A 26734-nucleotide genomic window follows, 5' to 3' on the forward strand; every position below is an offset into this window, starting at 1 on the left:
ATTTGAGCCATGTCTGAAAGCAGTGACCTCACCACTATTCCCCAAAGCACACCCATCAGTCATTCCAATCCATCAACGTTCTGTCTCAGGGACCCTCTCCCAGTCCAGGTCTGCCAATGGGTCCTGGCTTTGGTCAGATTCTGCCTTAGATGACAGCTGTCCGCCATGCCTGGGTGTGGGCCTGGCTTAGAAACCCTTCCTCTGCACCTGCATTGCTCACCCACCTTCCCATAGGACAGTGTGTATTAAGTGCAGGCTCTTGAGGTGGCCCGTCTCCTTTGTTCCTGTGGTTCCAGATTTTGAATGGCCCCCTTATGACTGACCCTCTTCTTGAGAACTCCAAATCTTAAACTCCCCAATTCCCCATGTACAAACTCACTTGGGAGCAACAAAGGTCCTATAGATCCCCCTGGGAACTGTGAAATTGGGGATGGGTGAAGTGGAGTGGAAGAGGAAAGGGTAAATGCACCGTGTCCAGCACCTTTGGAAGGTCCTGTCCAGCACCCTTTCCTCTGCTCGCAGCCTGCCCTGCACAGGGTTCTCAGCACCCCATATTGGCCTGATCGTGCTGCAGGCTGGACCTTTTCCTTGACACCCTGGATTTAGCACCAGAACTGGGTGAGAGGTGCCCAAGGAAAGGAGATACTGGAAAGGAAAGTTTAACCACAGAAAGAGGTGTTTTTCTTGTTGTTAGGAAACTGAGGGGTGAGTCAGCTGGGGTTTGATGTGCTGGGAATGTTGGGGTGGGAGTAAAAATGAGGACTGCGTATTTGAGGCTGGAATTTGGACGCGTGTTTAGGAGGGCAGAAATGAGTGAGAACAGAAAAGGAAAGAATGCTTGAGGGACTGAGGGAGGGGAATCAATAGCCGAGGCAACGTCTGGCCCAACAGTGGTTGGAAGCCTGAGCCAGACGCGGAGCCCATCTCCTCAGGGATAAGGAGGGACAAGCCAAGCCCCTTGGCATCCTCTCTTGTAGTCAGATTTATGGACCAATGGTTAGAACCCTGTAGAATGGAGTTATTGCGAAGGAGCGAAACAGTGCGCTGGGTCTGAGAGGACGTCCTGGGGAAAGTAACGCGGGAACTGAGATCGAGGCAAAGCGTGAATCAGGCTCGCTTTGGAAGTCTGGATCACAGAATCCCAGCAATGCAGAAACCTTGTCAATCACAGTTCCGCAGGGCCCAGAGTCTGCAGCCTCTTTAAGAAAGGGCGGGGCGGCTCCTCGCGAAAACGCCGGAGGAAGGGGTGGGGCCCGAGGGGAGCGGAAGCCGGAAGTGGAGGGCAGCTCTGCGCGTGTTGGCCATGGCCGTCAGCGGGGCTGTAGAGCCCGGGCCACCGGCGGCTGCTGCCGCTCCCTCGCCAGCCCCGGCCCGGGCTCCAGCCCCCGAGCACTTGTTCCGGCCTATCAGCGCCGAGGACGAGGAGCAGCAACCCACCGAGATCGAGTCGCTGTGTATGAACTGTTACCGCAATGTAAGGCAGGGGCCCGGCGCGGGGCGGCGGGAGGTTGGGCTAAAGCGGGGAGGGGTTGGTGGGGTTGGCGACCCAGCCAGGTGGGCTCAGTTGGGGACGCGGAGGCGAGGCACGCCCGGGAGTAAGTAGACGAGGAACTGGGGCTTCACTGGTTCTTCCTAGCTGCTTTTCTGCTTCCTCAGGGCACGACGCGCCTCCTGCTCACCAAGATCCCTTTCTTCAGAGAAATAATCGTGAGCTCCTTTTCCTGTGAGCACTGTGGCTGGAACAACACCGAGATCCAGTCGGCCGGCAGGATCCAGGATCAGGGAGTGCGCTACACTTTGACCGTCAGGGCCCAGGAGGTGAGAGGACCCCAGAGCAGTCTGGTGTCCTATAGAAGGCTTGGGGACTAGAGTCAGAGCTCTTCTGCGACCTTGAGTAAATCCTGCCGTGTGCCCAAGCCTCAGTTTCCTCCTTCCTAAAGTGGGGTTGGTGCTGTTGGATGCTCAGGTGAGGTAAAGGCTTGTGAAAGTGCTTTGTACTTACATTTTGTCGGAGGGAATCAGATGAGCGGTACTTGTTCTCCGTAGTACTCAAACCATTTGGGCAGCTGGCTTCACGGGTGTACTGTTCCGCAGGAGTCGTCTGGACCGGCCAGACTGGAGAGAGAAAGAAACTGCTGGGCTGCGGTCTGTACTGCTGACCTCTCTGGACTGAAAGTTTTTCTCTCTGCCCAGGACATGAACAGAGAAGTTGTGAAAACGGACTCTGCCACCACAAGGATCCCGGAGCTGGATTTTGAAATTCCTGCCTTCAGTCAGAAGGGAGGTAGGTGTAAGGTCAGGCTATTTGGGCTGTTCATGCCCCGCTGCAGTCCTGCTTTTTTGCAAAAACCTGGGTGCCAGGTCTGGTGGCTGGTGTATGAGTTTGGCCATGTTATCACCGTGACCTTCCTTGGTTCAACATAAGCAGGAAGCTTAGATAAAACAGCTTGAGAAAGTAGATTGTGTTAGTAAGGCTGTAGTGTGTTCATCAGAGAGTCTTAGCATCACTGTTATTAGAGATGAATGGAACCTTGTTCTAGGCCTCTTCACTTTATAGTTGAAATCAAAGCCCAGGGAGTTCCAAGTGAATTGCTCAGTCATACGGGCACTTGGTGGCATAGTCAAGACTCATGTGTCTTTTGTTCTTATTCACTAGCTCTGACCACTGTTGAAGGACTGATCAGCCGTGCTATCTCTGGCCTGGAGCAGGATCAGCCTGCCCGAAGGGTGAGCTGGGATTTTCTGATGGCAGCAGCTCAAGGCATAACAAGAGTGTTCAGCTTCCTGTGTAGCTGAACCGTCTCAGACAATGTTGGAGAACGTTTGGAGGACACAGCAAGGATGCTGTAGCTGCCAGGATGTTGCCCATGCTCTGTCTCCCATCCTTTCCCCTTCTCTTTCCCCAGTGTATGTTCAGACCTTCTCTCAGAGAGGCAGTATAACATTACTTCTGAAGAGCCTTTCCTAATCCCCTGGGTTTTATCTGTACTTCCTGAGTGTTCCATCGTACCATACATGTATTATGATAGGAGTAACGTGATCGCGTATTTAGTCATCTGTCTTCCGAACTGGTTGGGGAGTCCCATGAGAGGACTCTGGTGTGTTTACTGTTGTATCTCTAATCTGGCATGAGAGCCTGGCCCAAATGGTTGGATGGTAAGAAAAATGAAGCTCATTTGGCACAACCCATAAACTTCAGACTTATTTGCTGTATCTTACTGTGAAGTCTGAGTCTCTCTGTTCCTACTTACACTGAGGCAGGTGGTGACTTCCTGATGGGAGTGACATGGATGTGACAGGGAGTAGGCGCATAAAGTCTGTCATGAGGGCTGGGGAGCCCCATGACTGTTTACTATCTTTCTCTATCAGGCAAATGAAGAAGCTGTAGCTAGAAGAATTGATGAGTTCATTGTCAAACTGAAAGAGCTAAAGCAAGTGGCCTCTCCTTTCACTCTGGTGAGTATGGAGAAACTCTAGGTGCTAGACTTAGGGGAGGAGAGACCCTTAAGACTGTCTGGGTTTTTTCCATTGGTGCTCAAGAGGTCTGGTGGTAGGCAGAGAATCATACGTGATTTCTTGTTGTAATTACTCCCTCTTCCCCCATCTGTCAGATCATTGATGATCCCTCAGGGAACAGCTTTGTGGAAAACCCCCATGCTCCCCAGAAAGATCATGCCCTCGTGGTCACACACTATAATCGGACTCCACAGCAGGAAGAAATGCTGGGGCTCCAGGTAAATAGCTTGAAGAAGCCAGAAGAATGCTCTGGCATTATCTTGCTTTCTGGATCGCTTGGAATCAGTGGAATCTTACTTAGTCGTTGCTGCCCTGTGTATCCTATCTCTGGACGTTTGTGCATCTCATCTGGCTCCTGTCAAGACTTAGGATAAACTTTACAGTAAACGTTGGCAGTGGCTGTGATCTTAAGTTCTGTTCTTCCCTGGATTGGGGCTTTGCTCCCTGCTCTCTCTGTTAAACCCACGAGGTGGCAGCTGACATAAGCAAACCAGAGTCTTCTGTCTCACTCCAAGGCAGGCTGGTGGGGAGGCCGAGGTATTTGTGCCAACGTGTGATTTGTATTTCTGCTGTGCTAGGCTGAGGCGCCACCAGAAGAGAAGGCAGAAGAGGAGGATCTTAGAAACGAAGTGAGTCCGTTGGCTGCTGTGGAGGAAGGAGCAGGGCTGCGGGTGGACACTGATGCCACTCGGTCTCCCTTCCTCATGACCAACATGGGCAGCCACCAGCATGCCAGCTGAAGTCTGGAGCCGGAGCAGGGCTCATGCTACGTCCCCATGTTGTGTTCCAGGTGCTGCAGTTCAACACCAACTGTCCAGAATGCAATGCTCCGGCTCAGACCAACATGAAGCTAGTTCGTATCTTTTGTCAGGCAGCTGGGTTGCTCTTCATCTGACTTGGGCACGAGGATTATCTGCAGGCTGGGGAGTACTTCCTTCAGGGAAAGCGCAGTGATGAGGAAGGTGTTTCCTTTGATGGGACGGTGTACCTGGGCTTTTGGGTTCAAGGAGAGAATTAGGCTCTGGTTCCTAGAATCCTGTGTTGCCATGGATTGCAACTTTGTCCTTTTCTGGAACACCGAGTTAGGCTGCTGCTTATGATTTCTTTCCTGTATACCTAGGACTGGCAACTATGTTTTTAGGGTTTGGGTTTGTTCTTCACCAGAAGGTGGTCTTGCTCTCCTGGAAGCAAATTTCCTTACCTCCATCTTCCAGAAATCCCCCACTTTAAGGAGGTTATCATCATGGCTACCAACTGTGAGAACTGCGGCCATCGGACCAATGAGGTGGGTAGGCTCCATTGTTTGGGAAGATGACTAAGGGGAGGGTAAACCCTGTTTAACTTTGATCCTTCCTAAATCTGCTTTGGGATGAGGTGGGAGGAAGCTGGGTTTTTCTCTTGGATGTAGTATAAGGTGAGGAGCCCTTGAAAGAACTGGGAATTAGTGAAGTAAAATCAGAGATACCATAACTCATTTAAGACATTAAAGATTGGTCATATGGAAGAGGTAGGTGCCCCCCCCCCCCTTTTGGAGAGACTCTGACTCACCTCTTAGGACTGGAAGTGGGGGAGTGCAGATTTCGACTAGTAAAAAATTTTCTGGATCTCTCCGAAAATAGAATGGAGGGTTGTAAATTACCTTTCCCCGAGTATATTCAAGCATACGCTCTTTGAATACTGAACCCAGAATATTACAAGGTGCGTCCACATGTTGGAAGTATTTGAAAGTCCCTTTCAGCCCCAAGAGTCAGTTTTTTTAAAAGAGGCACATTCAGAGTTTGTTGGCAATTTGACAGGCTCTTGGCCAGCTCTTGGTGTTTTTGGTTTGGGTGACTGCTGCCACTGTTGGTTTAGAAGGCTCTGTCCTTGGTAGCTGGTAGGGGGCATGATTGGAGGTGTAAGCCCACCTTCTGAGGGCTCCCTGACATGGGTGAGGATTAGAATCCCCTCTGCTGGTGTTCCTGACTACTGTTGTCTGTGCAGGTGAAATCTGGAGGAGCGGTAGAGCCCTTGGGCACCAAGATCACCTTCCATATCACAGATCCCTTAGATCTGACCAGAGATGTGCTCAAGGTAACACCCTGCTTGGGAAAGTGTCTGTCTTCCTCACAAGGGCTGTCTCTATGTAGAGGAAGTTGTCTTTTTAAAATTCTGTGGGTTGTGGGGTACCTCCTTATTTCCCTGGGTTTCAGGATCCCTCAGTAGAATTAATCCGTGGTAGGAAGGACACATTGCGAAGGTGACCCATAAATACTCTGATGATTTGGCAGCTTTTTGCCTCCAGTGGCTGTAAGGGCCCTTGTCTCGGGCCTCTAATGACAGGATACCTGCCAGCTTGGAGCCATGACTCAGAATGTCCCTTTATGAGGTCAGATCCATCTCTGCGGTTCACATGGATAGGAATGAGTCTGGCTTTAGTTGGAGAGTCCGAGAAGACTGGGGCAGCTTTCCCCCAAAACAGTCAGTGGTGGTACTAAGTCGGCATGAAAACTCTGAGTAGCCTTCTCAAAGAGGCTCCTGATCTAAAGCCTAATTTGCTCTCTCATCTCCCAGTCTGAGACATGTAGTGTGGAAATCCCGGAGCTGGAATTTGAACTGGGAATGGCCGTCCTCGGGGGCAAGTTCACCACATTGGAGGGGCTATTGAAAGACATCCAGGATCTGGTGAGTCCCCGAGTATAGCGCATGGTTGCTTCAGCGACGTGGCTGTGGGGAAGGGGCTAGAAGTCCTCACACGTCCTAGTTTTTGCAGCTGTTAACTGGGGGTTTCTTTGTCTTAAAGCTGATTTGAGTGACTTAAGTAGTATTTTGGATTGTGAAGATAAGTTTATGGGAATGAAAACTCCCAGTCCTCCCTCTGGGACAATGTAGATACTTTGTGGTTTTGGGTAAGTCACTTATTTCACTGTAAAATGAGGGGAGGAGGGTCCGTCCAGCACCTGAGCTCCCCAGCACATATATTTGTGTGTTGACTTAGCCCATATATTTACTTTCTTAAATCATTTCACTTTATTGATTCCCAGTTGTCAGGCATTTTGTCATTGTAAATTACACTTTACTTTGCATTTCTTCTTTAGATGAGAACTAGAGGTCCCCTGGAAGGACATTTTTTATAGTTTTTGTTTTATATTGCCAGTTGTCATCTTGGCAGATTAATGTCTGTGCTCTTAGCAGTGGCTTGCCTACGTCAGAAAGGTGGTGTGGAGACCGAGCTTCCCTGGCTGGGCACCCTCCTGCCATTCCACACCAGCTTTATGGTCAAACCCAAGAAACAGCCAGTGTCCTGGCAATTCCAATGCTGTTTATTGCAGGTGACCAAGAACCCTTTCACACTGGGTGACAGTTCCAATCCTGGCCAGATGGAGAAACTGCAGGAATTTAGCCGGAAGTTAGACCAGGTGAGATGACTCTGACCCTTCAGTACTTGTGGTCCTGGGGTGCCAGTGAGCAAGAGGCCGCCTACCCCTACCCTGTCCTGTCACCTTCTGAACATCTAACCAGTGTGTTGGGTATTCCCCATGTCCTCTTTCTCGGTTTTCTCCCTTATGTTGTTAGAGCATTATCTCTAGTAGCTTCACTTGGGTTTTTCATTTCCACTGACTTGTTTTCCCAGAGCTTTTTTTTTTTTTTGGTCTTTGAATACTTTCCTTCATTCCTTTGCCTCAGCATCCTGTTATTTTAAGGATGTGGTATTTTTTTTCTTTCCTTTTGAGAATGTTAATGTTGGTTTTTCTTTTTTTGATGTTTTATTTTCCTTGCATAGTTTCCATTTCCTTTTAAGTTGCCTTTTTTTTTTTTTTTGCTTGTTTGTTTTTCTTTTTCTTTTAACTTTCTTTCAGACACAAAGAAGTTGGGGGGCTTTGCTCACGTGTCTGATAGTCATGGATTGTCATTTTAAAAGTAGAGGACTGAAACACAGGAGTGGAGCTGAATCTTATTCATGTTGAGCTCCTTGTAGGGTGATTTAGCCTATAGCCATTTTGTGGAGGTGACCCCAGTGCCAGAGTCGTTAGGTTTTTCTTCTTGGGCTGCCCAGATTCCCATCAGCAGGTGGTCTGTTTCTTGGCCTGAGAAGGAGGACTTGGCTGCCAGTGTTCTGAGAGCTGAGTGTGGGCAGAGAGCTGGTTGTGTATGTCTGTTTACAATGACAATACGTTCACTTAACCGCTTGTCCCTGCTGCCTTTCCCTCCACCTTCAGCTGGGCTGGTGTCCCCTAGGCCTTAGCCAGCGGTGATGGCAGCTTCTCCACGGACTCCTGCAGATTTTTGCTGAGGTTGGGGAAGAGTAGTGATTGACCTGTGTGGAATAGGAGAGGAGGTGGGGAAGTCAGAGTGCTGCTTCAGTAGGCTTCTACAGTCCTTATTTTAGGTTTTCTCTACTTCACATCATCAGGAGGGACCTCATGTCAGCAGTTTCTGAAACTTGGGCTTTCTGCCATGTAAACTGGGTTGGTTCTTGTCTGGCAGACAGAGCCCCTTCCTAACAGGAGCTACGTAAAATTGATGTGCTGTATTCTCCCTCCGTTAGATCCTTCAGGGTGACATGAAGGCCCACTTTATTATGAATGATCCAGCAGGAAACAGCTACTTTCAGGTACAGAATACCCTCCTGATAGGGCATGGAGATACATTTTCTGACCTTCTTGGAACATGTATTATTTCTCCAGAAACTGGAGATTCTGAATGAACTGCTCTTTATCCAGGAAGCTTGATAGAATTTGAAGCATAAGGAAATAGAGGGGGAGGTGGGAGGGATTACAACTGTGTGTCAAGAGGGGGAAAAAGATACTCCTAGACTCTTCCTCTCTCTAGTCCGTCTCTTGTCCCCAGCAGTGGAGTTGTCGTTTAGAAAACCTAATTGTGGAGTGGGGGGGACACGGTGCCTTGTCCAGAAGCTGAAACAGGAAACTGGAGAGGCTTTCAGATGACTGGGGAGATACTCTGGTGATTTATAATAACTTCCAATATTTACTGAGCAGTTATTATTGGTCAGGCAGAACTGTTTGAGGTTTCTCTACGATTACGACTATCATAAGAAGGTGCAGATAGAAAGTTTTTTAGGCACATTATTCCCTAATTCTGCCTAGGGCTGGACGGTCCTTTTCCGGGGACTCTGTTGGGTTCTCTTGCTGCTTGCTAGTTGAGCCTAATTATGGGGAATTGGAGGCCTTTAGAATCAAAACACATTAAGGTTTTCGGAAAGTGAGAGTTGGAAGCTACCTGGTAGCGGTAGTGGGGGGGCAGATAGCTAGGCAGCACAGGCACTGACTGTCTGTCCTTGGCCTTGCAGAATGTGTATGCACCTGAAGATGATCCTCAAATGATGGTGGAGCATTATGAGCGCACATTTGCCCAAAACGAGGAACTAGGGCTCAATGACATGAAGACAGAGGGCTATGAGACAGGCCTGGCCCCACAGCGGTAGCGACGGGTAGTTCCCGAGCCAGCCTCCCGTGCTGTTCCGACTGAAGGGTTATTTATTACTATCGGGAAAGGCTGGGGATGTCCTTAGCCCCCTTGTGGGGAGGACACCTGGTCTGGGAGATGTGGGCAGTTTTGTGAACAGTTTGTGATGGAAGTGCAAGCCTGTTGGTTTACTTGACTGTATCTTGGAGCTTCTGAATTGGCCTGGGAAGAAACCCAGAAATGAACCATGGGGCATGTCATTATCCCTTTTTTTCCTACGTGCTCTTTACCCTCCCTCCACATAGTGCTCTCTCTAGGGTTGGAACTCTGAAGACGGAAGACAGCTACATCTGGAGTTTGGGAGTTGGCCGGGAATATAAAATACTGGCTTTCCACAGGAAAAGAGTCTTCTGAGGGGAGGGAGTCCAGCAGGAGAGAAAAAGCTTTCATTAAAGTGATGGCTTTACAACAGGACTGGGCTCTGCATTCACTCGTCCTTATTTGATACCACGCTGGTAGAATTCAGCCTCCTGAATAAATTTTCCCCGGTGTAGTCAGTTTGGGGATTGGAGCTGGCATTTCATTCATTCCTTCAATAGATACTTGTGTGCTCACTTTGTGCCAGGTACACTACAGAACTGAACAAAATAAAGCCCTGTGTTCATGGAATTTAAAGTGACTTTTCAGGACAAATCCATAGTTCCTGCATTTGCTTTATTAGATGCAGCTGACAAACAGAGGGCACATTCCAGACAGTGCCCCTGGGCATACATTCATTTGATCCTGTTCAGTTGCCCTGTGAGGCAGGTAGGGTTGGGATCTGAGTTTGGGTCTTGTGGGACCAAGGCTGGGTGTTGATTAGAAAGGGGAGTGGTGGAACTCCAGACAGATGGGCAGGAGATAGGCTGATGGGGCTGAGAGAGTACTAGTAACGTTCAATGGAGCAGAAAGATGAGGTTTTCAAATGCCTGCTGATTGCAGGGTAGTAGAGGCAGGGCTTTGGAGTTGCTGGAAAGCCACCAAAGTGGCTTAGAAGCCAACATAGGGTTGTGTCTGGGGGACCTGTGGGGCCCTCCAGCTAGTGAAGCCCTGTATCCGTTCATTGTCCCACAAGCCCTCAGAGACCCAACCCATTCTGCTTTCCTTCTTGGGCCTGAGCTGGACCAGTCAGGATAACCCAGGGGTTAAAAGTTCATGGGTCAGGGCTGAGGTGTCCACACCTGTTTTAATATATATATAAACAGTTTTTGAGCACAGAGTCTAAATTCTGAGCATTTATAAAGTGTAACCAGCTAGTTGCTGCTAGCCTTCTTGACTAAAATGCTTTCAAACTAACAAAAATTTAACATGTTGAGATATAAAGGACATACTCGATCTGGTATTTTATTTGGCAAACTTTGGATTTACCTCTTGCGCCTTGTTTTGCTGGCTTTTGCTTCCAGGGATCATGTTTTGGCTTTGTGAAAGTTGGGCAACGTCCTTAACCTCTCAAAGCTTCTGTTTTCTCACCTGTAAAACATGGTAATAAAACCACATGAGAACTTTAAGAGTTAAATAAGGTAATTCATGTAAAACTGCATGCTCTCAAAAAGAAAAGTAGTGTCTCTGCCCTCTGCCTCCCAACCCCTCTCCAAAACTTGAGAATTTAGAATTCAACCTCTCTACCTTCTTGGTCTTTTGAAAATATAGCCAGGTCCTTTTCACTGGAAAGGTCCTAGGCAAGAGGTAGCTAGGGGCTACTTATTCTATCAAACGTGGGGAAGTTCACGGGTTGAAAACCATATTTTTTTCATAGTAATTACATTGTGTTTGGAATTCCTGATTACCTCTCTTGAATGGTACTTTACCTATATTAGAGCAGTTTCTACCCCCCAACCGAAACACATACTCACACAAATAACTGGTATATACATGCGTCAGACACTGTTCTGAACATTTCACGCGGTACAAGTAATCTCATTCCTCGCAGCGATTGAGTTAGGTTACCATAATACTGCCCAGTTTGTTAAATAACACGTGCAAGGTCCTGTAGGTAGGAAGTTTTGGAGCCTGGACTCAAGCTTAGCTACATTGCCACTCCAGAGCCCACGTTCTTGACACTGGTCCTTCTGGAGTTGCATCACGTTGAAGGGGCAGAGAGATGGACAAACAGAAAACGTGGTTGGGCCGGCCCACCGACGCGGAGTGGGCACAGGACGTAACGCGCATTCCTCGCGAGTCAGCCAGGGCGCTCACCTGTCACCCGGGTCAGTTCCCATCACCCTTCGCCACTTCCGGTCGCGGCCCCGCCTCCTCGCGTCTCTCCGTGCGTTTCGCGTTCAAGAATTTTGACCCCAGCGCCGAGCCGTCTCCCCGCCCTCGCCGCTGTTATGGCGGCAGCTCCGCCGCTCTCCAAGGCCGAGTATCTGAAGCGTTACTTGTCTGGGGCAGGTACCGGCGTTGATGGGGGCCCTGATTCCTGTCGCAAGCGTCGCAGAAAGCGGCCGAAGCCTGGCGGGGCTGGCGGCAAGGGGTGAGTTGGTTCTGGCGGGGCCGGGCCTGTGGCGGCTCGCCGCCCCTCTTTCCCCACAGCTCAAACCTCGGCCGGCGCTTCCCCTCTGCGCGCCGCCCGCCAGGCTCCTCAGGGGGCACCTCCGGAGCCCGACTCAGGCGCCGCGCGCCCCTGGGCGGTATCTTCCCTTTCTCACGACGGCTCTAACTTTCATTACTCTTTCCCCGCCTTTGTTGCGTTCCGTCCTCTCCCGTTGAAAATGAATGTCGTGCCCTGACAGTGATGGTGGAGCTCACCCAGAGCCTCCCTGGCTGGATATTTAGGGCCCAGGACCTGTGGGGTTCAGCAGTCCCAGGGACTCTGGTCCTGAGTCAGAGAACAATGCTTATTTCCTGTTATTCTTACTAGTGATGCTGTTAACAACCACCACCAGCATTTGTAGTTCTTGTTATGCGCCAGATGCCGTTCTAAGCACTTTAGACGTTTTAAGCTTCGGAATACTACCACGAAGTTGGTGGTGTTCTTATCCCCATTTTTCAAATGAGAACTTTGTAGCTCAGTGTACTGGGTTGAACGGTGCCCCTGCCCTCATTCATGTCCACCCAGAACCTCAGAACGTGACTTTCTTTGGAAATAGTGCCTTTGCAGATATAATTAGTTAAGAAGCGGTCACGGTGGATTAGGATGGGCGCTAAGTCCGGTGTGACTGGTGTCCTTTTAAGAAGAGGGAAATTTGAACACAGGCTTGGGGGGTGGGGGGGGGATGCCATGTGAAGATGGAGGCTGAGATTGGACTGGATTTCCCCTGCCACTAGCCAGAGTATGCCTGGGACTGCCAGAAGTTGGAAGAGTCAAGGAAATATCCTCCCCTAGAGCCTTGCCAGCGGGCATTGCCTTGCACACACCTCGATTTCAGACTTCAAGCCTCTAGAACTGTGAGAGAATACATTTCTGTTGTTTTAAGCCTCCCAGGTTGTGATACTTCGTTAGGCAGCTCTAGGGAACTAAGATCCCCAGTTCCAAAGAACGAAGCCCTTCCCTTTTCTGGTTTGGTTCTTGCCTATTTTGCTTTCTGTCTTCCTGCCCTTCCGACTTGTGTAGGTTCTTTGGAGACTGTGCCATATAGAGAAAAGAGCTTGAGCTTTGGAGTAATGCAGGTCAGAGGTTGAGCCCTAGCTGTGCCACTTTGCGGGCTGTGTGGCCTTGGGCAGGATATTTCATCTCTTTAAGACTGTTGACACATCTTTAAAATGAGAGTACTAGTGATACAATTTATGGCTATGACTAGAGATGTATAAAGGGATCATGGCTTTTCAAATGGAATGTTCACATCATGGCAGTCATTGTTAATTATTTGGACTCGTCTGTAGTTTGTCTAACAAACATTTATTGAATACGTACTTCTATGCAGGTTATTTCAGGGTGTTGAGGATATCACTGTGAATGAGAAGGCACAGTCCCTATTCAGGTGCTTCTCTCCTTACCCACCTCAACCCGTTATGCATCCATGGGATACTTTCATTGTATTATTCACAAAGAAAATAAATCATATAGTTGTGGGCAGACAGGCTTTAAAGGTCTAATTATACAACTACATGAGAAGCTCAAGGAAATTAAATGTAAGTTAGGACTCTTTAAGAATCTTAAGAGTTTCCCATTAAAGAAAAAAGAGTAGGTCAGGCAGAGGGAAGGAACTGAATATGTGAAAACTGATGTGGTAAGACATTTGGCTCATTCCAGGCACCAAAAGATGACCAGCAAGGTAGTAAACTATGGGGACAGTGGTACAAAGTGAAGTTGGCCATGTAGGCAAAGACTGGACCTTGTAGAATCTTGTAGGATTTTGAACTTTATCCTAAAATCCATAGATAAGTGTTTGTAGGCTGTTTCCAAGAATGATTCTTCATTTTTGATCTTTTTATTTTTCACATTTAGAATGAGGATTGTGGATGATGATGTGAGCTGGACATCTATTTCCACCACTAAACCGGAAAAGGAGGATGATGATGATGGAGATTTGCCTGTGGTATGTATCTTTTGAGGCTGTGAGGACTTCTCAACCTTGATTCTAGTACAGTGTAGATATATATATACTGAGGGCAGAAAAGAGATTGACACTTTTCAAAGTGTCAAAAGAGTCAAAGTGTCAAAGAGCTGTTTTAAAGTAGTCTTCTTTGGGGCGCCTGGGTGGCTCAGTGGATTAAGCCGCTGCCTTCGGCTCAGGTCATGATCTCAGGGTCCTGGGATCGAGCCCCGCATCGGGCTCTCTGCTAAGCGGGGAGCCTGCTTCCCCCTCTCTCTCTGCCTGCCTCTCTGCCTACTTGTGATCTCTCTCTCTGTCAAATAAATAAATAAAATCTTAAAAAAAAAAAAAAAAAAGGAGCTCAGCCTCCCAACAGGAGGTTGGACTTGATTTAAAAAAAAAAATAAATAAAGTAGTCTTCTTTGATGATTCCTGTACACTGTTTTCTTTGTTTATGGAGGGCCTCATTAGCCTAGAAATGGGAACTAATCACAGAGAGGCAGGACTTCTAATTGTAATGTTTAATAGGTAGCCATGGTTCGGTTTATTGAAATGTACCTTAAAAACAATGTTCAGGTTCAATTAAAGGAAATTTTTTATTTGTTCCTTTTGTTCATTGATTCAGCTGGTTTAAAATTGTATACTTTTAAGTTCTGAAGATAGGTAGGTTAATAAAACCGAGTATCTGGACTTTAGAGACCATACCCTAGATGGGAGACTGAATTTCAGATTTCAACAATGTGATGAATAGTGGAGAGACATTTCACATATGCACCGAATGCTTTTAGAGCACTGGGGGAGTAGCATATTTTTTAATTCCACTAGGAATTTTTTTTAAGATTTTATTTATTTGAGAGAGAGAGAACACACACACACACACACACACACACACACACACACACACACACACAGGAAGGAGTGTAGAGGGAGAGGGAGAACAGACTCCCAGGTGAGCCGGGAGCCCTATGACCTGGGGCTCCATCCCAGGACCATGGCATCATGACTGGAGCCCACTGAGCCACCCAGGTGCCCCTCACTGGGAAATTCTAGGAAGGATGTAAGTACCCTGAGTTTTGAAGGACCAGTAAGAACTAAGTAGGCAAAAGCATAGGCAAATAATCTTGGATTGGTTCCATCATGGAAACCTTGCTGAGAAACACGGTGAAAAGGAGAGCCGTTGAGAGGCTGTATTGCACTAAAAGATTGTGAAAATGAATTCCAGATGAGTATATTCAGTGTTAATTCCCAGCATATTCTATAATACATCTTTTAAGAGAAGGTTTATATCAAATAGTGGGGCACTTGGCTGGCTAAGTCGGTGGAACGTGCTGCTCTTGACCTCGGAGTTGTGAATTTGAGTCCCATATCGGGTTTAAAGATTACTTTTTAAAAAGGGCAGGCGAGAGAGGAGGTGGTGCCTGAGTGACTGAATCAGTTAAGCATCTGCTTTTGGCTCAGGTCATGACTCTAAGGTCCTGGGATCTGAGCCCCATGTAGGACTCCCTGTCACGTCGGGCTTCCTGCTGAGGAGGGACATCCACATCTCTCTCTTCCTCTCCTTCTGCCCCTGCTCATGTGCTCTTTTGATCACTGTCTCTTAAATAAATAAATAAAATCCTTAAAAAAAAAAGGAAGAAGGGAAATAATGATCCTAAGGGGCCAATTAATTTGAGTCAGATCCAGTCACTTAATTAATGTTTACAACATTTTTTTTAACGTTATAAAAGCAAAACATATTTATTTTAGAGTGTTTGGGAATTTTAAGGTTTAAAATTTTGAAAAAAATACAATAATCACTTACCTGTGACTGTCCAGAGGTAATAACTGCTAACATTTAGATGTGTATGTCTTTAATTCTTAGATTATACAGGCTTGTATTTTATTTATTTTTAAAATATTGGGATCATACTGAACATACGGTTTTGGAACTTGCTCTTTCACTTAGTAGTATGTAGTGACTTCGTTAGTAAGATTTTAAAATATTCTTTGAGGACATGACTTTTAATAGTTGCAATGGTAGTTCATTATATGTATTAACTTAACCTGTCGTTCTACTGTATGTATGGATGGTTTTCTGTTTTAAAATATAGTGCTTTGAAAAACATTTTATACAGAAAACATTGTGGAGATCTGTTTATTTTTTTATTCCTATCAAACGGAATTAATAGATTAGAAACTCTGGTCCTTTTGAGCTGTGTTCCCATATTGCTTTCCAAAACGTAGTACCAATCTTTACCCTCTCTGGAGTTGTTTGAGAATGCCATTTTCCCCATTTCTTCATGAATACTAGAGAATTATTTACAACAACAAAAACAATAGGTTTGAACCTGTGTTGGTTTGGCAGGTGAACAGTGGTATCCAGTTTCTTTGAAAAAGAGTGAATAATTTTTCCGTATGTTTATTGAGCATTTGTATTTTATGAATTTTGGGGGATTTTTTCCATTGTTTAGAAAATTGGACTTTTTAATTTCTTCACTGATTTATTTGATATTTACATAAATAAGAATATATTACTTGTTTTACTGTCATAAATATATTTTATTATTTGTTTTTTCACTTATAAGGTTTTGACATTTAAAAATTTTAATTTTTATATAATCAAGTGTATTAATTTTCCTTTATAATATTGTTTTTTGCTCTTATGATTGCCTCAAAACCCGAACAAGGGAGGCTTTAACCCCACTGCTCTCTACACTGGTTAAAATAGATCTTGGTTATTGAATTCATTTTTGTCACTGCAAGACCATCGTCACCACCAGTACTAACGGCAAAACAATTAGGACAAGCACAATACCAGTTGCAGCACAGGAGTAATGGGTATAGTTTACTGAGCATTTACCATGTACCAAGCTGTTTAGCTTACATGAATTATCTCATTGAATCCTCATAGAACCTTGAGTCCTACTTTCACAAATGAGGCAATTGAGGTTTAGAGGAAATAATTTGCCAAAGGCTACACAATTAGTAAGTGGCGGAGCTGGTGATTTAGATCTCAGTTTATCTTGCTTGAATTCAAGCTTGTGCTTTCCTACCTCAAAACTTGCTTACCTGAGGAATGATGGGAACAGAAAAATAGAGGTGAATTATGACCTGGGTTTGGATTTCAGTTCTGCCACTTGCTAGCTGTGACATTGAGAAATCTACTTAATATCTCTGAGTCATAGTTCTTTATCAGTGTGGAACCTTTCTTTGGAGCTGTTTTGAGGATTGAGTGCAATATTAAAGGGAGGGACTAGGTGAGTGATCATTTATCAAGGATACAAGAAGATTCCATATTTATTTGGGAATTTGAATGATATGAAATGTGTTTTTATCCCTTACAGATTCTGTGATTCTGTGTACTTCTTAGTGACTTCTTTTGGTTGGATTTAAGAAAACCCATGATTGTGATTACCTGTAACAGGTTTCATAAGGAGCCCAAAGCCCTTGATGAGTGATAGGCATGACAGGGAACTTGCCTGTATTTTTACTCTGAATGTAAAAGTAAAAGGGTAAAAGGAATTTAGCTTTTCGCTTATCCATAGCAGTTGTGTACCTGGCAGGTTGATAAAGAAGGTTTGTAATGAGGAAATTCACCTTTGAAGGAAAATTGATTTGTCAGAGAAAGATCTATAATTAAAATATCCAGGGACAATGAGATAAACATCTCAAGGGGCAAACAGAATTGAGGACCACTACATGTGTCTGCATGTTTTTTCATGGCTATTTTGGACTTGCATCTGCCATGGACATTAGGAATGGGAATGGTCATAGCTTCAGGTTCTTGAAACAACAGTGCTCCTTGCCTGGATCCTGTGGATTTTCTCAACATAAGTGTCCTAACTCTGACAGGTGGCTGAGTTTGTGGATGAGCGGCCGGAAGAGGTAAAGCAGATGGAAGCCTTTCGTTCCAGTGCCAAATGGAAGCTTCTGGGAGGTTAGTTTCAACAATGGATAAATCTCAATTTCCCATATAGAGGGGAAGCCTTTTTTTCTTCTCTATACTTTTCTTTTAGAGAAATGCATAGTGTGTCCTTGACCCTGAAAAATATAGTGTGAAAAAGAATTCAGAACTTCTTCACAGGTAGCAAGATATGGGAACTGAGAGACCAAGTATCCCATTTACTCTTTTGTTTTGGCCATTAGGGTTACTGAAGTCAGGAAGTGACTTATTTGGGGACCTTGCAGTAACCACTCCCCTCAGGCCCAAATAGCGGGGCACTTAGTACATAGGCAGGACTTTGGAGGAGTAAATCTTTCTTTATTCTTCTTTTAGATATTGGTACTTTGCAGTGTGTTATTCTCCACTTGCCCACTCTATCTATACCCCCTCCCTAGGCTAATAATTTAACTCCCTATTTAAAAATTTTTTGAGTTTTTGAGGATTGGATAAAAAGCATTTGTTTGTCATGGTTGAGCAGAGACTAGACCTATTCTGCTTTGTCTCGGTTTTCCCCCTGCCTGGCATGAAACGGGGATCTTGCTTCTGAAGAGCCATTTAACTTCAGTTTACTCTCGACACGTGTTCCTTTTTCATACATGAAGGGTAGAAGAATTAACTCCTAAACAGGATTTATTCTTTCTCTGCTGCACATTTTGCTTATGTTAATTATCCTACAGTTCTGATAAGGAAAAAAAATGCATAACCAAAAAGACAGTTGGCTATAGGTTAGTGATCACTATTGCTTAAGTTAACTTTCAGTACGTTATAATGTTTTATGAATAAAAAGTTTATTATCAGTGTGTATTTTTTCATCAGAATCTTGTATACTCTTACTGTTTTCTGCCTTATCCTGTGATTGTGTTTCTGGTCTTTTCTGTAGTCCTTTTTTCAGAGAGAATCTTCTGGTCTCTGTATTTATAGGTCTAGGAAGTGATACTGAACCGCCCTCCCCCTCCCCCACCAGTAATTCTTTTTCTTCACTCTTACTGCTCCATCCCTGATTGTCACTGGAAATAGCTTCACTGGTCTCTGATCCTTACTTCCTTTTTATAAATATCATGTAATTTATCGATGCCATGGATTAGATTGGGTGTCGGGTCTCCCTCAGATATCAGTACTCTTCTGTGAGTGGTGATTCCGATCAGATAGGGCTGTTTCCCAAAGTAAAGGAGTTGACTTGGTTTAATTCATCCACTTAGCAGTTGTTCATTGGGCCCTACCCAGCGTTTATTTGTATTGGGGCCATGGAGCTCAATGACAAGAAATAGAGGGAGAGGAGAAACTGGAATTTGGAAATGTCCTGAGTTGCTATAAACATTTCATTCCCTTATACCTTTGAAAACTGGAAGTTTCAAACTCTTTCGTCGACTATCTATTTTAAAAGTTTGCAGGGCACTTGGGTGGCTCAGTGGGTTAAGCCTCTGCCTTCGGCTCAGGTCATGATCTCAGGGTCCCGGGATCAAGCCCCACATTGGGCTCTCTGCTCAGTGGGGAGCCTGCTTCCCCTTCTCTCTCTGCCTGCCTCTCTGCCTACCACCTGGGTGGCTCAGTGGGTTAAGCCGCTGCCTTCGGCTCGGGTCATGATCTCAGGGTCCTGGGATCGAGTCCCGCATTGGGCTCTCTGCTCGGCGGAGAGCCTGCTTCCCTTCCTCTCTCTCTGCCTGCCTCTCTGTGATTTCTCTCTGTCAAATAAATAAAATCTTTAAAAAAAAAAAAAAAAGTTTGCACATGGACTCTGGAGTCGGATGGATCTGGACTGGATCCCTCACCACTCTGCCACATCGTAACAGTATGACTTTGGCAATATGACTTAATCTTTTTCGGGATTCACTTCTTCATCTATAAAATGAAGGATAACAGTATTTGTCTTTCAGGCTTGTGAGAATTAAGTGAGGGAGTCTATATAAACCATTGGCTTGTAGTAGGTGATGAGGAAATGCTGATCCCTCTTTTATCTGGTGATATCCCCCCAGTAAGGAGCACAGGGATGTGGATTAAATAGTTAATGGTATTTCATTTTGATGGGGCACAGGCTTAGTCGGTTTGCCCTTTGAAAGAAGAATGAATATGAACTTTATGTTATCTAGTCTGAATATCAGTAGGAGCCTCTGGGAGCTCTGCACAGACATGGTTTTAAGAATAGCATTGGATTGACGGCTAGAGGATCAGGGTGTTAGCCTATCTCCTTATCTTAGTGGTTGTGACTTTCGTTAAGAAATCACTCATCTTCTTGGAGCCTCTGTTTTCATGTCTGTGAAACAAGGATACTTGCCCCGATGGCATAATATAATACCATATTGTACCAGCCCAAGGTATAATATGAAAAATGCATTTAAGTGGCTTGTTAGGCAAATACAAGAGGTTGTCTTTATGGTATTCGTGAGTGTTGGTTGCCCCTGAGCAAAGAGCTGTGTGGACCTGGGATTTCTGAGTTGTTTTGACATGTATGCTGCCAAGGCATCTTTTGAAACTTTGAGTACGAGGGGTGAATAGAGCACCTGTGGGGATGTAACTCTTTGCCCTTTGTGTTTAGGCCACAGCGAAGATCTACCCTCACACAGACACTTTCGCCAGGACACCCCGGATTCATCTCCCCCCAGGAGGGTCCGTCACGACACCCCGGATTCATCTCCCCCCAGGAGGGTCCGTCATGACACCCCGGATTCATCGCCCCCCAGGAGAGTCCGTCACGACACCCCGGATTCATCCCCCCCCAGGAGGGTCCATCACGACACCCCGGATTCATCTCCCCCCAGGAGGGTCCGTCACGACACCCCGGATTCATCCCCCCCCAGGAGAGTCCGTCACGACACCCCAGATTCCTCTCCCCCCAGGAGGGTCCGTCATGACACCCTGGATTCTTCTCCCCCCAGGAGGGTCCGTCACGACACCCCGGATTCATCTCCCCCCAGGAGGGTCCGTCACGACACCCCAGATTCATCTCCCCCCAGGAGGGTCCGTCACGACACCCCAGACCCATCTCCTCCCAGGAGGGCCCATCGTGCTTCTCTGGAACCTTCTCCCCGCAGGAAGCCTCATCGCCACTCTTCAGGTGTGTCTCCTAGGAAAGCCCATCATGACACACCAGATCCGTCTCTTCCTAGGAGGGCCCATCACAGTTCCTCAGATAGCTCTTTTCCCAGAAGGGGCCGAAATAGCTCCCCTGACACATCTCAACTGAGAAGGACTCTTGACTCCTTAGACACACCGCAGCTCAGGAGGGCCCACCATGACTCCCCTGATTTGGCTGCTAATGCAAGAACCAAAAGCAGTAAAGCCCCAGAAAGAGCCTCCAGCAAAACTTCTCCACATTGGAAGGGTCCGGGACCATCTCATACATCACTCCCAAAGAAAAGCAAGTATGAGTATGACTCCAACATCTCTCCTCCACGAAAAAAGCAAGCAAAATCTCATAAGCATGATTCTAAAGGTAAGCATTTGATTGCCCATAAGAGGGAATTACCCCCTGGGTGCTTTCTTTTGGACCTCTTAATTGTGGTCTTTAGAAACGAGAATGGTATTTTTTGGAGTTTTAAAAACTATAGGGAAATGGGGAGAGGTTGGGCTGAGGAGAGTTAAAATTTACAGTGGCAAGGAGGATATTTTTATGTATCTTTTTGTTTTTCTCCCCACCCCATAAGAAGATACTACATGTCTGATGTAGAAATTTCAGAGCGTATAGAGATGCATAAAGAAGTAGAAGGAAAGTTATACAAAATTCTGTCATTCAGAGCCATTCACTCTTTGTGTTGTGGCCAATGATCTATTTTCTATGCACTTTTTATGTAGTTAAGCCCTTTCTATGAGTATATACATGTTGTATGTATAATCTTGCCTGGTTTTTTCACTTAACGTCATCTTCCCTGTGTCATAAAAAACATCACTTTGTCAGTATGATCTTTATTGGTGTTCTGTTACATAAATGTGCTTAACCATTTCCTTAATACTGCATATTTTAGGTTATTTCTAAATTTTTGCTTTTATAATTTTAAAATGAACCTTGTAGATAAATCACTTCCCCATTCTGGATTATTTCCTTATCTACTTTTAGTTGGATTTCCTGGAAATATAAGTACCTCTAGATAAGTTTCCTAGGAAACTAAGGAGAAACTGACTTACTGAGTAAGAGGGATATATATTTTTAAGACTATTTTTTTTTTTTTTTAAAGACCATTGCTGATTGCCTCTTTTGGACTTGATTTATAATGTTTCTGTCTACAGCTCGGGCCTGTGGAGTGAGATTTGTTTACTCAGTCTTTGTCCCTAGGTCCCATTTTCTTTTCTTCTTTTTTTTTTTTTTTTTTGAGGATTTTATTTATTTGAGAGACAGAGAGCAAGAACGCACCTGCCCCAGCATGAGCAGGGGGAGGGGCAGAGGGAGAGGAATAAAGAGACGTCTCCTGACTCGGGGCTGAGCAGGGAGCCTTGCTCAGCCAAAGGCAGATGGTCAACCAACTGAGCCACCCAGGTATATTCTAGGTAGTTTTTTAACTTTTGCCACATCACTGAAATCTGAGTGCAAATTGTTTTGCCCATTCTGTGTTCAGATAAATAGGACATAGGTGAGTATGTTGAGGTTTTACATGCTAGTCACAGTCACTAGTAGCTTGGGAATAGATCCCCACATCCTACTTGGTGGTTTTGAAAGTTGTCCCTGACTCTGCTCTTCTCCTGTGTCATCTGTACTTGTGTTAGGTGAGTGATAGCTCTTTAGAGGAGGACTGAGTGAATATTGAATATCAGCTTGGTAAGTTCTGTTTTTAAGATTCTGCCAAGGGGATTAAAGACTTTATTTTTTAATTTCTAGACTCTTCCCCCAGCCATAGGAAGTATCACACAAGCTCTTCACCTAGGAGACATCCGAGTCACGTGTTGGATTCTTCCTCCTATGCAAGTGACCGTCGGAAAGCCTCAGATTCAGATCTTTCTCCTCCTCGACATAAGCAAAGTTCAGGGCACAGGGATTCTGACTCCGATCTGTCACCTCCACGGAACAGACCTACACGTCGGAGCTCTGATTCTGACCTGTCTCCACCAAGGAGGAAACAGAGGGTCCAATCTTCTGATTCTGATCTGTCTCCACCTCGAAGGAGTCAGCCTCTAGAAAAGAAGGTAGGAATTTTCAGGAGCCATATCCTTTCCTTAGAGTGACTTCTGTTTCCTAGCTATGTACACATCTCAGATACGCAAATCAGAGAGGGAGGAGGTAGCTCCTAATGGCATAGTAAATCTAGTGCAGAGTTGCCTCTAGAGCTCTCTGCTTTTCTCTGAGGCCAGGACTGCCTATAACCCAGCCCAGATGAACTTGCAAACACCAGGTTTCCTAAGTGCCTTCTGCCTTTCTGGCCTCTTAATTCCACAAATCTCATTTTTTAATAGGTCGGGAAAAACTTCCTGTGAACTGAGAACTGTAGTTTACTGGGTAGAGTTCAGAGTACAAACCTTGTGTTAATCAGGCCATACATTTGAATCCTACTTCTTCAACTGCTGTTTGTGATATTGGACTAAGCTATGGAATATCTCTAGCCTCCAGCTTCTTCTTCTGTAAACGTGGATAATAGTAGTACGTACTTAATGAGGTTACTGTGAGAGTCAAGTGAGTCAGGGTAAATAAAACTTAGCACAGTGCCCAGGCAACATGAGACATTAGCCTAAGCAATTTTCATTATAAATTGGACTGCGGGTCTCTGTATCCAGAGCTTAAAGAGAGGCATTTAAAATATAAAACGATTTTTAGAAATCATGCCGCCTGGGAAGTCAGTGTTTTGTTTCATTTTACATCTGTGATAAAGCATGAATTGCCCAGAGCATCCACGTGAACTCTGAGCAATTGTTCTGTAAAGCACACTGGTGGTTGGGACAGAATCTTACTCCAGTGAGCTGGGTAAGAAACAGGAATAGAGCCTGCAGTGTGCACATTTCCCTCCAACCCAGACTTTTCAGGTGGGTCTCCTCTGTCACCCACATGGTCCTTGTAGTCTGTCCCAGACTCAGGAAGTGGGGTTCTTCTCTTTTGGGGAAGAGAGGTTTGTGTTGCAGCTGGACTCCTTGACATTTTGTGTACCGCTTACTTCATGGATGATTTTGTAGTAATCAAATTGAGTACATTGCACATGATACACTCCGTACTCCATTTGTGGGTCGGTTGTTTATCTTGATATGAAATGGAGTTTAATAAAAAAGGTTTGATTTGGTCATAACTTGTCATGATTCTAAAATTTATCCACAATTGAAGGACCTTAGATTTGCTTGAGTTTGTAGTTGAAATGAAATATTTTATCAGTGTGGGTCTCTACTGGAGAGCTTAGAGCTTGATACAGGTTTCTTTCTTTTTTTTTTTAAAGATTTTATTTATTTATTTGTCAGAGAGAGAGAGCGAGCGACAGTGAGCACAGGCAGAGTGGCAGGCAGAGACAGAGAGAGAAGCAGGCTCCCCCCCGAGCACGGAGCCCGATGTGGGACTCGATCCCAGGATGCTGGGATCATGACCTGAGCCGAAGGCAGCCGCTTAACCAACTGAGCCACCCAGGCGTCCCTTGATACAGGTTTCTGATCAAGTGACCTGAGAGTGTGGCCTCATGTGTGCAGTTTATATACTGAAAAGTTGAAAATATATGCTATGCCTTTTCTTTAACATTTTCTTGGTTTGTGTTTCTGTTTATTCCTAAAACTTGATAGTACTATTAATTTGCCATCAAATTCAATTTTATTTCTTTTTTATTTTGTGAATCTTGTGATCAGTAATAAGAATACAAGGCTGGAGTTTTTGGTTTGGTTATTGCTGATCATCAGGCAAAAATGCACCTGTGTGTACCCTGGAGTGTGCTGCTACATTGTTTCATTAACGTTGGGTGCTCCGTTTTCCATTGCATAGGCTGCATACGTGTATTCTGGGGCTAAAACTGGGTTGGTGTCCGCTGACGTGCACCGAGAGGAGCAGGAGCTCAAGAAACGGGAAACCCTGGCGTTTGAAGGTAAAAATGTGAAAGTGCAGAGACCAATCAAGGCTCATGTAGATTTTATTATTATTATTTTTAAAGATTTTATTTATTTATTTGACAGAGAAAGACACAGTGAGAGAGGGAACACAAGCAGGGGGTAGTGGGAGAGGGAGAAGCAGGCCTCCTGCTGCGTAGGGAACCCAATGCGGGGCTCAATCCCAGGACCCTGGGTTTATGACCCGAGCCAAAGGCAGATGCTAAACAATTGAGCCACCCAGGTGCCCCTTATAATTTTTTTTAATATAGTTTATTGTACCTGATATTTTAAACTTTTAATTGATTTTAAATTTCAGCTCTGGTTTTTTGCATTATTTTAACTTCTTAGTGGGCCCAAGGGGTTCTTTTCCTTCTTGAAAAAGGTTAGATGTTGGTAGGAACTATTTGTAGTCTGGCTGCAAAAGTTTTTATCCGGCATCAGAATCCCAAGTGGTTGATTTCAACTGTTAGAATTATTTCTGATTTTGATACCTGGTATTTATTTTTAAAAGCAGAATTTTCCTTTGCAGCTGAATCCCAGTATGCTGAAACTGTATTTCGAGATAAATCTGGTCGTAAGAGGAATTTGAAACTGGAACGTTTAGAGCAAAGGAGAAAAGCAGAGAAAGACTCGGAGAGGGATGAGCTGTACGCTCAGTGGGGAAAAGGGTAAGAGAACGACCGAAAGGAGGAACAAGACTGCGCTCGGACTGGAGAAGCTCATTTTCTACTTCTCTGATCAGCCAGTTCATTGCTCTGCCTTCAGAGTTCTTTCAGGAATGGAAAATTCAGTGTGTTCAGTCTCCTTTCTAAGAAACTGATGGATTCCACACTTTCAGTTGGTGTTCTAAGAATTTTACTCTTTAAAATATTTGGCCTATGCTGCTAGAAAAAGAAGATTCTCCAAATGTAGTCGTATGGTCTGTCTCATTGTGAGAGGGGAAATGTTACACAGGGTAGCAGACACTCTTGGTTCTTTTCGCCCAGGCTAGCCCAGAGCCGGCAGCAGCAACAAAACGTGGAGGACGCAGTGAAGGAAATGCAGAAGCCTCTGGCCCGCTATATTGATGATGAAGATCTGGATCGGATGCTGAGAGAACAGGAGAGAGAGGGGGACCCCATGGCTAGCTTTATCAAGAAGAGTAAAGCCAAGGAGAGTAAGAATAAGAAAGGTGAGCCTTCCAGGACTCACCAGAGATGGAGGTGACTTGTGGAAGGAGAGAGGGGCTTTAGCTGGGCACATGTGTGGGCTTTCCCATAGAACCCATACGGTTCTAGGTTCCTTGTGTTTGGGAATTTGGGCTCAGCTCAGTAGAGATTTCTGTATAACATTTTTTGTTACCTCTGCCACCCAGCTCTGAAGTGAGTTGCATAGATAACGAACTTCTTTTCTCTTTCTCTCCTCTCACTAGTGAGACCTCGATACAGTGGTCCAGCACCTCCTCCCAACAGATTCAATATCTGGCCTGGATATCGCTGGGATGGAGTGGACAGGTAAGCCTGGATGTTGCCTGCGTTTTTGTTTTCTCTTCCATCTGGCCCTAACCTTCCCTAATTCTTCTTAAATTACTCTTCCTCACTCTCTGTTCTAAACACAAAGTTAATAACACACAATTTGCTTGCTTGCTTCTGTTTCTGAGTTTCCCAGATGCCATTTCTCATGCTTAGAATACTCCTCCTCCTTCCTCCCCCCTCCTTTCAAAGCTTTTTAAAGCTCTGGACCAATAACTCTGGTGCTGCTGATAGGCCTTTGTTTTTGACATTGGTCATGTCCAGTGATATTTTCTAAGGTTTAGAGGGGATGAGTGATGGGTGGGAGTCTGGAGTCTTTTTTGTGTAATATCTTTAAAATGTAGTTCTTGAACCTTCTCTTCCGTGAACTATTTACGGTGTCTCACTGACCCCTACGACCATCATCTACCCATATACTCTAACTTTCTGTCTGTTAGGGTGATGACTTAAATGTGCTTCTATCCAAAATCTGTCCCTCTGTTTACATGGTAGAGCCCATCTCCTCTTGCCTACTAAAGGACATTGTTCTAGCATGTAGCCTGGTGATTCTCAAACTTTTTGATCTCAAGACCCCTTTATACTCTTAAAAATTGCTGAGGACCCCCAAAAAACTTTTTATGTGGAATATATCCTTTAATATTTACTATATTAGAAACTGAATTAAAGTGTCTAAAAAGTGTTTATTCATTCATTAAAAACTTAATAAAGCCTTTATATTAACATAATTGCTACATTTTAAAAGAAAAATAACATTCCCCAAACAAAGCAAACAGAAGAATGGCACTAATTAGCATTTTTGTAAATCTCATTCATGTTTGGCTTAATGGTAGATAGGATTCTGCATTGAGTCTTTTGCTCTATGTTAATTGAAGTATAGGAAGAATATT

At 45.1% G+C, this 26734-nt stretch overlaps 2 protein-coding genes across 2 annotated transcripts in view; both read left to right on the forward strand.

Annotated features, from left to right (window-relative positions):
* The first annotated feature begins 20 nt into the window (after window positions 1-20).
* ZPR1 (ZPR1 zinc finger) lies at window positions 21-9396 on the forward strand. Its single transcript, XM_046014733.1, has 14 exons — window positions 21-1474; window positions 1657-1818; window positions 2194-2284; window positions 2657-2727; window positions 3370-3456; window positions 3612-3734; window positions 4095-4145; window positions 4307-4373; window positions 4731-4801; window positions 5500-5589; window positions 6070-6180; window positions 6828-6914; window positions 8045-8110; window positions 8807-9396. Exons 1-14 carry the CDS (start codon window positions 1304-1306, stop codon window positions 8939-8941), a joined length of 1383 nt encoding a protein of 460 aa, XP_045870689.1. The 5' UTR covers window positions 21-1303; the 3' UTR covers window positions 8942-9396.
* Window positions 9397-11222: 1826 nt separating this feature from the next.
* The window catches only part of BUD13 (BUD13 homolog), a 28982-nt gene continuing 13470 nt past the window's right edge, over window positions 11223-26734 (forward strand). The window contains exons 1-9 of the mRNA XM_046014732.1: window positions 11223-11434; window positions 13349-13439; window positions 17268-17352; window positions 19892-20788; window positions 22166-22470; window positions 24233-24332; window positions 24866-25004; window positions 25323-25507; window positions 25748-25829. Coding sequence (XP_045870688.1) covers window positions 11292-11434; window positions 13349-13439; window positions 17268-17352; window positions 19892-20788; window positions 22166-22470; window positions 24233-24332; window positions 24866-25004; window positions 25323-25507; window positions 25748-25829 — 2027 coding nt within the window. The 5' untranslated portion in view covers window positions 11223-11291. The remainder of the gene's footprint in view (window positions 11435-13348; window positions 13440-17267; window positions 17353-19891; window positions 20789-22165; window positions 22471-24232; window positions 24333-24865; window positions 25005-25322; window positions 25508-25747; window positions 25830-26734) is intronic.

This window comes from Meles meles, chromosome 8, assembly GCF_922984935.1.
Source record: "Meles meles chromosome 8, mMelMel3.1 paternal haplotype, whole genome shotgun sequence".
NCBI classification, from domain to species: domain Eukaryota; kingdom Metazoa; phylum Chordata; class Mammalia; order Carnivora; family Mustelidae; genus Meles; species Meles meles.